Here is a 13,219-nt window from a genome sequence, read left to right as displayed (position 1 = left end):
TGTCATTGGGCAAACGTACAAAATCAGCAGGAGATCAAATATTTTTTTCCCTCACAGTATGACCAATTTTATTGTGAAAATCACCCAATATCCTTCTGTGAGAGACAGAAGTGCAGTCTGTTCAAAATGGTTGTGCCCTGGAGAAGGGTACTTTTAAAGAAAAAAGAAAGAAATATAATATTATGCATAATAACAATGGTTTGTGTTTTAACATAATGCCATCTTACTTGATTATCTTCATGTTGAGTAACAAGTTTATATATGAGGTTTTTGTTTGCTTCAGATAAAAACTTTTTGAAAGACAAAGATTTCTTTGAAAATGTTTTGCGGAGTAATATAATTCTCTAAGAGAACTTAAACCAGCATAATTTAATAAAAAATGACAGCTATTTGTATATGTTCCATTTGATGATGACGTAAGATGCTGTGGTTGTTTTAAGATGTGAGGGTGGTATGGAACACTTTAATATCTGTGGAAAGCGCTTTTTTTGCAGCAGCAGCATCAGCTTGTTAGAAAATGTGAGGAGAAATGAGGAGACTGCAACCTTAAAGGACCTTAAAGTATAGTTCTTGAATTTTCTTCATACTAAATATAGTTTATTTTATATACATATTTTTTATTTTGGTGTGAGATATGAGCAATTTTATTGTGGGATTCATCCAATATCCTTCTGTGAAAGACGAAATGCGGTCTGTTCAATGAGTAACACTGTTTTCGACAGAAAATACACCTTGCAAACTTCTAGTGGACTAAAAATCTAAAAGCATGGTTTGTGAAAATAAGACGTGACCTAAATGTTAATATAGAATGAAATGAAATTACTACAGATTACTATAAATCCAAGACATTCATGTCTTTCTGTCTTCAGTTGCAAAGAAATTAAGGTTTTTGAGGAAAACATTCCAGGATTTGTCTTCATATAGTGGACTTCAATGGTGACTCCAAACTGCAGTTTCAATCCAGCTTTAAAGGGCTCTACAAGATCTCAGCTGAGAAATAAGGGTCTTATCTAGCAAAACGATTCGTTGTCTTCTAAAAAAAAAACAAAAAAAACATTAAAAGCTTTAAACTTTTAAACAAATGCTTATCTTGCACCAGCCTGACCTCACGCATTATGTAGCTGCATTGAAACGGCAATTTGGACTTTCAAACTGTTTGGTTCCCATTAAAGTCCACTACATGGAGAAAAGCCTTAATTTCTTAGTGACTGAAGACATGAACATCTTGGATGACATGGGAGTGAGTAATGGACTAAAATTAAGCTTTAAATACTGACCGCCTGCCCGAAAACATGGCATATTGCACAAACTGTAATTCTGCCCTCAGAATCTTGTTTTCATTTACACCCATTCACTTTGCCAAAAAACTATTCTACAATGTGTTAGTACTTACTCTGATCTGAGAGAGACGGGGTGGTTTGACCGGAGGCTCCTCATATGGTCTTTCAGCTAACGATGCAATAATCCTTTTCCTGTGGCCCAACAACGTTATCTTCAGCACCTACAAAGAAGCATAAAAAACACACAAAGGCAACAATAACTCTTAATTATTATCAAGCAACATAAACACCCTGCTCCTAACTGAATAACTCAGAAGTAATTGATTTTTTTTTTTAAATGAAGTAAAAGCTAACATATGTAAATACTTCATATACAGTTGAGGTCAAAAGTTTACATCCCTCTTTCAGAATCTGCAAAATGTAATTATTTTACCAACATAAGAGGGATCATACTAAATGCATGTTATTGTTTATTTAGTACTGACCTGAATAAGGTATTTCACATAAAATGTGTTTACATATAGTCCACAGGAGAAAATAATAATTGAATTTATAAAAAAGGACCCTGTTCAATTCAACTTGAATACTGTGTTGTTACCTGAATGATCCACAGCTGTTTTTTTGTTTAGTGATAGTTGTTCATGAGTCCCTTGTTTCTCCTTAACAGTTAAACTGCCTGCTGTTCTTTAGAAAAATCTTTCAGGTCCCACAAATTATTTGGTATTCCAGCATTTTTGTGTATTTTAACCCTTTCCAACAGTAGCTGCGTTTCCATTACAGATTTGCGCAAAACTTTGCTGCTATTTTTTCCTCTTGCGATAAGTCATGGCAATGAATTTTTGTGGGATTTTGGCTATATTTAATTGAATGTGACCTGTAAATGCAAAAAAAAAAAAAAAAAAACCTTTCCATTGCTGTTTTGCAAAATATTCATTTTTCGAATTGCCTGAATACCACCTCATGTGAGCGTAAAAACTTTTTTTGTGATATATGGGAGTTTTTGCGCAATTGACATGTTTCCATTAGCCGTATTTTCAATTCACAACTTCAATTTGTGCAATTTAAAGGGTAATGGAAACGCAGCTAGTGACTGTATGATTTTGATATCCATCTTTTCACACTGAGGACAACTGAGAGACTCATATGCAACTATTACAGAAGGTTCAAACACTCACTGATGATCCAGAAGGAAACACTGCATTAAGAGCCAGGGGTGAAAACTTTTTGAATTTGTAGATCAGGGAAAATGATCAGGAATAAACTTATTTTATCTTATGGAAAACATGTAACTATCTTCTATAGGGCAATACTAAATGAAAAAAAAAAAAGACATTTAGGCAAAATAAGACAAATGTACACATCTCCATTCTGTTCAAAAGTTTTCACCCCCGGCTCTTAATGCACCATATTTTTCTTCTGGAGCATCAGTGATTGTTTGAACCTTCTGTAATAGTTGCACTTGAGTCCCTCAGTTGTCCTCAGTGTGAAAACATGGATCTCAAATTCATACAGTCATTGTTGGAAAGGGTTCAAATTAGTGGTGGGCCGTTATCGGCGTTAACGTGCTGCGTTAACGTGAAACTCTTATCGCGCGATAAAAAAAATATCGCCGTTAATCTATTCTCAAATTTGGGTTGGGAGCTGGGTCTAAACTACGCAAGCTATGATGACTTTCACCTTGATAGTTTAACGCGGATGTATACCGAAGACTATAGAATATGGTCGCGCGTTTAAGTCTCCTCCGCCAAAACACAGACGGGATCGCGTCGTCCTCCATTCATAAAAACCGAATCTACTATAGCGAAATGCCACGTAAATTCGTCGTTTTTTGGATTCATAAATCAAATGTTGGTCAGTCACTTAATTCAAATCGCGATATGGACTAGTGTCTGTGAAAACTGAAATGCAAAAAGACCGTTTTAATATGAATCCGATATGTTCCGTTTGCCTAGCTGTATGTATGCATTGCGGAGACGAGCTTTTACTACACACATACTGAAACACACGTGACGCTGCCGGTAATTTTTGGCATTTTCATCTCACATGAACAGATAAACTCAATCTCCCAAACTGCTGTGAGTGTCACTTTTACCGTTTCATTTGAGAAAACTAGCATCATATCATACTGTATGACACAGAAACTTCACGGCAACCTGTCAAAATAAAAGGGCTGGGTAGGTGTTGACGTTAAAAAAAAACACAATCTAATAGGGAGAAAAAATAATTTCAGTGTTAGTTAGTTAGTAAACACAAGTACATCTAATTGAACATAATTTATTTTCATCAACAAATTATCATAGAACAGCTTTATGAGCTTTATGATCCATTCTCAAAGACTTTAAGTCATTATTTGGGTAGCACACATATTCTGAATGCCTTCAGCAGAATTCAAATTAGCCATTTTAATCTAGATTAATTCCAAAATTTAATCTAGATTAATCTAGATTAAAAAAATTAATCTATGCCCACCCCTAGTTCAAATACACAAAAATGCTGGAAAACCAAGGATTTTTCTAAAGAAGGGACTCATGAACAACTATCACTAAACAAAAAACACAGCTGTGGATCATTCAGGTAACAACACAGTATTAAGAAGTGAATGTAAACTTTTAAACAGAGTCATTTTTATAAATTCAACTATTATTTTCTCTTGTGGACTATATGTAAACGTCTTTCATGTGCAATATTTTATTCAGGTCAGTACTAAATAAACAATAGCATGCATTTTGTATGATCCCTCTTATTTTGGTAAAATAATTAACATTTTGCAGTAATACATGACATATACTACAAATGTTTGAATGCATCACACTCTCACATTAACAATCTCCAACTCCCACAGGTTCTTCACACATTCTAGTGTGCGATAACCACTGGACAGGAAGTTTTGCAGGTACTCCTGGAGACCCAGGACGTCCAGCCATGCAGCGAGAGACGTGCTGCCATCACAGCCTAATGCTTTTACCTGCAGAGTTAAAAACAACAGAAAACAGTATATTTAAACTACCAGCTGACATACAAAAGATATTATTATAATGATGACAAAGGCTAAAGTCATAATTGATCAGCAAAGCATTTTAGATTGACACAGACCTTTGGTAAAGAACGTGCGGCACTGATGAGCTTCCTGCGATGTGACGGATCCGTGATGCCAATTTCTCTCAGGTCTTGCTCCTCCATCACGTCATTTCCCTACACAAACACACATACACACCCATTAGGTGAAAAACAAGACAAAAATACAATATACACAACATCAACATCACAATGCACATACCTATATCAATAGTGTGTGGAAATAGTGCATAACAAACAGACGGTCTCCACTTTATGGATTGAGGACACACTATATCTCATGTAGGACAGAGGCACACATCTCTCATTGTTTGTATGAGGGTGCTTGTTTCATGTTTCTTCATTGATCAATGCCATATACTCTAAACACAGTGCGTCTAACACAGCAGCATCTGAGCGATCGATGTAAGACAGCGCAGAGAGGTGTCTGAAGGGCTGATCTCACAACGAGATCTTACACACACACACACTCAATCCTTTTATACACTCCACCCATTTAAGCAGGAAACACTGTGCATCATTCAAATGGCGTCAAGAAAGTAAACTGGATTCAGATAAACAGTGTATGACAGGACTTTACAGCAAGCAAATGCTAGTGTTTTGAGATGTTGAAGTGAACTGATTTAGTCAAGTGATTCATTTACAGTGGCCAACAAACTGCTTTTGTGATTGTGCATACACATTACATGAACCACAAACTGTGTGCTGTGGAGAAAATAATGACTCCTTTGAGCACTGGCTGTTATTATGTGCCGATTGAGAGAGAAATGTTCTGACAAGAACATTTCACTACTAAAACAAAAATCAAATCAAACCACAACCATAACAAAACAAGCAAAAAAACAATCCATGAACCAAAGCAAAAAAAGAATTTAAAATAAACACAAAATTCAGCCAATAAAACACAAAGCAAAAAAAAAAAAAAAAAACAGTTTTAAGTCGCTGGGGTATATTTGTAGCAATAGCCAAAAATACATTGTATGGGTCAAAATGATTGATTTTTCTTTTATGCCAAAAATCATTAGGAAATTAAGTAAAGATCATGTTCCATGAAGATTTTTTGTAAAATTCCTACTATAAATATATAAAAATGTAATTTTTGATTAGTAATATGCATTGTTAAGAACTTAATTTGGACAACTTTAAAGGTGATTTTCTCAGTATTTAGATTTTTTTTGCATCCTCAGATTCCAGATTTTCAAATAGATGTATCTCGGCCAAATATTGTCCTATCCTAACAAACCATACACCAATAGAAAGCTTATTTATTGAGCTTTCATATGATGTATGCATCTCAGTTTTGTAAAATTTAACCTTATGACTGGTTTTGTGGTCCAGGGTCACTTTTGGCATACTGCTTTTGATACATTTCAACTTTTTCGCTTCTCTGTAAACTTGTATTGTTTTTTTTTTTTTTTTTTTTTTATCTATTCACTTATTTTATTTTATGTTACTGAAGTCTACTAGTGGCAGGATGGGTTTTTAGGTATGTGTACTTAAAAAAAAAACAACAACAACAAAAAAGAAAAACTTTAAACAACAACCAAACAAAACCAATAAAACACTGACATTGAAAAGCATACCACAAAACAAAACTAATAAGCAACAAAAAGCAAAGCAGAAAACAAAACCAATAAAACACTAACATCAAAAAGCAAACCACAAAACAAAACCAATAACGACAAAAAGCAAACTATAAAACTATAAAAGACAAACAAAAAACTAAACAAAATGAAATATAAATAATAAACACATACACTGTTATTAGTGCTGTCAAATCGATTAATCGCATATAGATATTTATATATCTTGATTTGACACCCTAAATAAAACACATATAACAAAAAACAAACCCTAACTCTAAAACTAAAAGCTAAACAAAAATCAAATACTCAAAACACACAAAAATGCAATGAAACACTGACAACAAAAAGAAAACCACAAAACAAAATGAAATATTCAAAACAAATACACTATTATTAGTGCTGTCAAATCGATTAATCCCATGCAAAAAAATATATGTCTGTTTATATATATATATATATATATATATATATATATATATAAAACCAATAAAACACAAAAACCAAACAAAGCATAACCAATAACATGCAACAAAAAGTAAACCACAAAAACACTAAGCTAATAAAACTTAAATAAATAAAAAATAAATAAATAAATAAATAACAAAAAGTTTATTTAAAACAAACAAATAAAATAAACAACAAAAAGCAAACTACAAAACAAGCTTATAAAACAAAGAAAATAAAATACAAACAAAAAGCTAAACAAACATTAAATACTCAAAACAAATACACTATTACTAGTGCTGTCAAATCGATTTATCACATCCAAAATAAAATGTATGTGTGTGTGTTTTATATATACACATATAAATATACACAGTACACACATATAATGTAAACACAAGCTATTAAAATGCTAAACAAAAAATGAAACACTTAAACACAGTATTACAAGGGCTGTCAAATCAATTAATCACAATTAATCACATCCAAAATAAAATGTATGTGTGTGTGTGTGTGTGTGTGTTTTAAATATACATATAAATATACAAAGTACACACACAATTTAAAAACAAACTTTTATTTTGGATGTGAATAATCGCGATTAATCGTTTTGATAGCCCTAAAATACACTAACAATAAAAAAGTAAACCACAAAACAAATAAAAAAACAAAAAAACAATAAAAAACAAAACAAAAGAACCACGAACAATCAACAATAATCAAAAGCTCACTGCAGTGTCCTAATTATGTACAGTGTGATAAAGATGATCACATCAGCTGTTAACTGTTTATTAGTCTTTATCCTAATTAGCCTACAGTAAAAAATAAAAGTTGCAAAATTCTGCTCCTCATAACTGTGTATCAAACATCAAATACGCTTTAATCGTCTCTTCACACAGCACTTCAGCAGACAGACAGAACTCAAAGTCATGCAATTTTAGCAGGTGCAAAAAAAGAGTGCCTAAGTAAAAATCACAAACATCCTGCGCGTCAAACTAACACTTTCAGATCCAAGACAGACACCGAAGGATCTGCAGATCTGCTCCGAATCAAACAAGAGACATCTAATGCTCTGATGAATATGTCCACACAGACACAAACCAATCACGTCACTGTCTGTCATCATTCACTCCACTCAAACATGAGCGATCTCAACCACTTTAAGTCTCATCTGCTCATTCGGTGATAAAGTGAGAGAGGAAGGCAGATGGGAATAAGCTCGAGTAAAACTGCCCAAATCATTTAGAGTGAAGAAACGGCAGCTGAATGCAGAAGGGTTGAGGTGGATCAATCTGTCTCCGTCCACTTTTGATCTCTCGCTCGCTCTCTTTCCAATCCACTTCAAATCAGATCTCTGAGTACATAGACACATAGAGATGCTTTATTTTTATATAGATGGGATAATGTGACAAAGAAACAAATGGAAATTGTACATTCAGTGGCTCCAAAACCAAAAAAACTTCTTTGTTTGCATAAACATGCAATTTCTTTCCCAGCTGTTTGCCTTCACAGACATAACCAACTGTTTGTGTGTTTTTAACATAAACACAAGTGCTTACACAAGTGTAAGCGCAATAAGACGCAAAAGAGAACTTAGTTAGTTAGTACTCGCATGCCGTGTGACAGCGGCTTTCTGTGCGCTAAGAAAACCCTATATCAGAAGTTTAAACTGATATGGCTTTAAAACAAAACCAATAACATGATGGGATAATGTGACAATGAAACAAACCAAGTTATATCATAAAACAACCTTTTTTTTCCCAGCTGAATTTCTTTCCCAGCTGTTTGCTTTCACAGACATAACCAACTGTTTGTATGTTTTTAACATAATATTGTGTGTATTTAAGTGCAATAAGATGTGAAAGAGAACTTAGTGCACAGAAAGCAACATGTGAGTACTAAGCTAAGAAAACCCTATATCAGAAGTTTACACTGATATGGCTTTAAAACAAAACCAATAGCATGATGGGATAATGTGCCAAAGAATCTAATGGAGGTTGTACATTCAGTCGCTTCAAAACCAGGTTGTATAATAAAACAAACTTTTTCTTGGTTTTCCGCATAAAATAAACATGCAATTTCTTTCCCAGCTGTACGCCTTCACAGACATAACCAACTGTTTGTTTTTATAAACGAACTTCTGTGTTTCTGACAGTTTAAGCACAATAAGACGTGAAAGAGAACTTTGTTTAGTACTTACATGCCGCTTTCTGTGCACTAAGAAAACCATATATCAGAAGTTTAAACTGATATGGCTTTAAAACAAAACCAATAACATGATGGGATAATTTGACAATGAAATGAATGGAGGTTGTACATTCAGTGGCTCCAAAACCAAGTTGTATCATAAAATAAACTTTCTTTTTTTTGAATAAACATGCAATTTCTTTACCAGCTGTATGCCTTCACAGACATAACCAACTGTTTGTTTGTTTTTAAACGAACTTCTGTGTATTTGACAGTTTAAGCACAATAAGATGTGAAAGAGAACTTAGTTTAGTACTCACATGTCACTTTCTGTGCACTAAGAAAACTCTATATCAGAAGTTTAAACTGATATGGCTTTAAAACAAAACCAATAACATGATGGGATAATGTGACAATGAAACTAATGGAGGTTGTACATTCAGTGGCCCCAAAACCAAGTTGTATCATAAAACAAACTTTTTTCCCCCAGCTGTTTGCCTTCACAGACATAACCAACTGTTTGTGTGTTTTTTTTAACATAAACTTGCGTGTATTTGACAGTTTAAGCGCAATAAGACGTGAAAGAGAACTTAGTTTAGTACTCGCATCCCATGCGACAGTCGCTTTCTGTGCGCTAAAATAAACCTATATCAAAGGTTTCAACTGATATGGCTTTAAAACAAAACATAATTTGAAACCGCAGTGTTTACTTTTATTTTTGCATGCTCACAATAAAAACAGAACATCTGTGCTTTTGTAAAAAAAAGCAAACAAACAGGATGCACATTCTCGGTTTCTTTTTAGTCAACTTGTTTGTGCAGCGTCGCACTTCACATCTGTTTTAAATCTGTTAATTATTTAAGTCAGATATTTTTACAGGCTATTTTGCATATTTCTACCTTTTGTATATAGACTATGACAGTATTTAATTTTTATGACAACAAATTTGATTTTTAATGTAATTTACATTTTATCATCCTGGTGACCTATTTTTGACCCAGGGTTTGAAAACCTGTGCCCTAGGCTGCAGTCCATGCAGAAACTTGTAAACGATGCTCTTATAGTTGTGGAATCACCGTTTAGTGGCGTCATTAAATGTTCTGAAAAAACTGAAGCTGTATTGTCAGTGTCGGTCACAGCGCCTTTTAACTGCTGTTTTGGATCCGGCAATTATTCATTTACAAAGTAAGCACTGACTGTAGGCATCATTAATGTTTGTATCACAAGCAAAATGTTGTATACTTTGCAGTTAAATCCCAAACCGCAAGTACGTAACAGCGATGTTTACTTTAGCAAACAGCAGTAATAAAAGCTTGTATGACTCACAGCTCCAGAGACTTGAGACTTTGCAAACTTTACAAAGAAATAATGTCTTTAGAACTATCCAATTTCACAAAGACATCTGAGAATAAAACTTTGATTCCAGTTGTGAGGAGATTCCACATGACGGCAGAGAGGAAAATCAGCTACTGATAAGAGAAGTCCACAAAACAACAGCTCAATTCCAGCAGCAACGTATGAGCAATCAAAAGAATATCTGTGCGCTTTGGAGCCGTGAAAAGCCTCGGTGGAAATCCTTCTTAATGTAGAGGAACTTGACTTAACTTTAAGGAGTGATGCAGATGCTTTACGACTACAGAGGAATTCATAATCATTTTGCACATCATGTGAATGACATCAAGTGATGCCTTATTTATAGGCACCGATTATTCTCATTTCCTATTTTATTTAGATAGTATCAAATTAAAGACCAGCTATGGAAAAATAAAATGCTCTTAAATTGTATATGACAAATGTAAATGTGAACCAATACTCTGCCACAATTAACAATAACTTAACTATTCATGACATATCATGAAAATTTGACTTTTTCCCATGATTAAGTGCTATAATTGGGTCCCTGGTGCATCTACCAACACAGAAAATGTAAAAAAGGACAACCCAGTAATTATTTTTGTAAGCCTTTATCTGCTTGTGAAAAAAAACGAGCTGCTCTTATTTTGTGATAAGGGGATCTTATTATATTAACACTGCCCCTTAATCTGCACATTTCCACCCATGGTGCCACCATTTAGTTTTTGCAGTGATAATGGTGTACCAGTACTAACGCCATGGGGAAAGTTTGAGCAAAGCATGCTAACTGTTCTGTCTTTGGCTGCAGAGACAAGCCAAGAACACCATTTAGAGTCCCAGCCTCAGAAAAGATGAGAGTAGTGGATTTATTGATTTACTTACTGTATATTACACTGCTGCCACACAGATCCAATATAAATGTGATTTCTTTCCCAGCTGTTTACCTTCACAGACATAACCGACTGTTTGTGCATTTTTAACATAGAAGTATGTGTATTTGACAGTTTAAGTGCAATAAGACATGAAAGAGAACTTAGTTTAGTACTCACATGCCATGCCACTTTCTGTGCGTGTGCTTCGGAAAATGGAAATTCGGAAAGTGTGCTCAGAAAATTGTATGATCAGACATTTAAACTAATATGGGTTTGATATGATAGATATGATAATCAAAACTAAACAGATGTTTTTTTTTATCAGAGTATCTGAGGTACGAGCTGTAAAGGCACAGTCCTATTTTGCAAAAGGGGGCGGGGAGCAGCAGCTCATTTGCGTTTAAAGAGACATGCAAGTCAACAGCATGTTTCTGCTTCCACTCAAGATTTTTTAAATAATATAATTCACAGACACATTCTGGGGACACCTGAGACTTACTGCACAGTTGAGGTCAAAAGTTTACATTAGTTTGCAGAATCTGCTAAATGTTTTACTGAAATAAGAGGTATCATACAACATGTATTTCAACCCTTTCCAACATCGGCTGTATGATTTTGAGATCCATCTTTTCACACTGAGGACAACTGAGGGACTCATATGCAACTATTACAGAAGGTTCAAACTCTTACTGATGCTCCAAAAGGTAACGCATTTGAAGATCAGAGTAAATTTAACTTATTTTGTCCTCTGGGAAACATGGAAGTATCTTCTGTAGCTTCTGAAGGGCAGTATTAAATGAAAAAATACATATATATGATATTTAAGCAAAATAAGGAAAATGTTCACATTTTCATTCTGTTCAAAAAGTTTTCTCTTAATGCATCGTTTTTTTCTTCTGAAGCATCAGCGAGCGTTTGAACCTTCTGTAATAGTTGCATATGAGTCCCTCAGTTGACCTCAGTGTGAAAAGATGAATCTCAAAATCATACAGCCCAAGACAAACAAGGGACTCATAAACAACTATGACTAAACTAAAAACACACAGCTGTGCATCATTCAGGTAACCACACAGTATTAAAAATCAAGTGTATGTAAACTTTTAAATGTGGTCATTTTTCTAAATTCAACTATTTTTTTCTCTTGTGTACTTTACGCAAACATCTTTTATGTGAAATATCATATTCAGCTCAGCACTAACATGTATTTTGCATGATCCCTCTTATTTTGGTCAAATAATTAACAATTTGCAGATTGTGCAAGGTGTATGTAAACTTTTGACCTCAACTGTATATTACATATTGTAAAAAGGGGCATAATAGGTCTCATTTAAATACATTATATGAAATATTTAAAATTAATATGAAATTCAAATTCAAATTATTGAATTATTGCTGATGAAATTAACTAACTGTGATCGAAAATACAGCAAAAACTGTATTCATCAAGGTCGATTATCATTATCAATGCTGAAAATACTTTTTGTATATTTTCGGTATATTTTGTATATAACTTTTTTCTTTTAGAATGATTTAATGAATAGAAAGGTTCATACTAGTTTAATTGAAACAGAAATGTTTTGTAGTACTATAAAAGTCTCTACCGTCACTTTTGGCCAATTTAATGTATCTTTTTCTGAATAAAAGTATTACATTCTTAAAAGCTTTGCATAACAGTAAGTAAACATATGAAAAAACAAGATCTAACACTTTAAAATTATAAACTTAAAAAATTGTGACAATGCAATTAATTTGCAATCACATTTACGGTGTTTGCTGTTAAATTATTTGTTTGTCCACATTCTCTCTCTCTGGTGTCCATGTTTTATAGTGACACTCCATAGGCGTAATAGTTTTTATACTGTAAGTGTATTTTCTGTTCTGCTGATTTAGTTTTTCTAAAAACTTATAAACTCATTTCCTCATAGGAATCAAAAAAACGTCCCCACAAGGTCAAAAATGACTGATATTGCTACACACACACACACACACACACACACACACACACACACACACACACACACACACACACACACACACACACACACACTCAGGCTACAAATGCAGCTGGTACAGGTGGTGATATCTGATCATGATACCAGCTCTGTTCTCTGGCAGGTCAATCTGAAGAACCATTCACTGACCCCAAACATAAAGCTAATTCCACTTCTCACCCTCCCTTTGAATGACTTTGTAAGTTGGTCAGTGGCGAGGAGAACGCCAGCTTTCTATTTGGAAGTTTTTCTTGAACCGAAAACAATATTTCAGCTCTTGTTAAACTAAATGACACTGTTGTGATTGGCTACCTTTTCTGTATGTGGAAATATAAATGCAATTCATCTTGCATATCCTCAAAAGGCTGAAAAATATTGAGATACAATTCTACAAATAGACGCATCTCATTTATTCGAACTTCCGTTCCACT

The 13,219-nt window shown here is 34.0% G+C and overlaps 1 protein-coding gene across 3 annotated transcripts in view; it reads right to left on the bottom strand.

The window, feature by feature from the left end:
• The window catches only part of LOC141291688 (ankyrin repeat and SAM domain-containing protein 1A-like), a 116,302-nt gene that overhangs the window by 20,442 nt on the left and 82,641 nt on the right, over positions 1 to 13,219 (bottom strand). For all 3 annotated transcript variants that reach the window (XM_073823847.1, XM_073823848.1, XM_073823849.1), the window contains 3 exons: positions 4,374 to 4,472; positions 4,099 to 4,245; positions 1,394 to 1,501 (listed from right to left, as the gene is read on the bottom strand). In XM_073823847.1, coding sequence (XP_073679948.1) covers positions 1,394 to 1,501; positions 4,099 to 4,245; positions 4,374 to 4,472 — 354 coding nt within the window. The remainder of the gene's footprint in view (positions 1 to 1,393; positions 1,502 to 4,098; positions 4,246 to 4,373; positions 4,473 to 13,219) is intronic.

The sequence above is a fragment of the Garra rufa genome, chromosome 18 (genome assembly GCF_049309525.1).
Source record: "Garra rufa chromosome 18, GarRuf1.0, whole genome shotgun sequence".
Lineage (NCBI taxonomy): Eukaryota > Metazoa > Chordata > Actinopteri > Cypriniformes > Cyprinidae > Garra > Garra rufa.
Note: the sequence above shows the minus strand (reverse complement) of the source record. Positions and strands in the feature narration are given on the sequence as shown.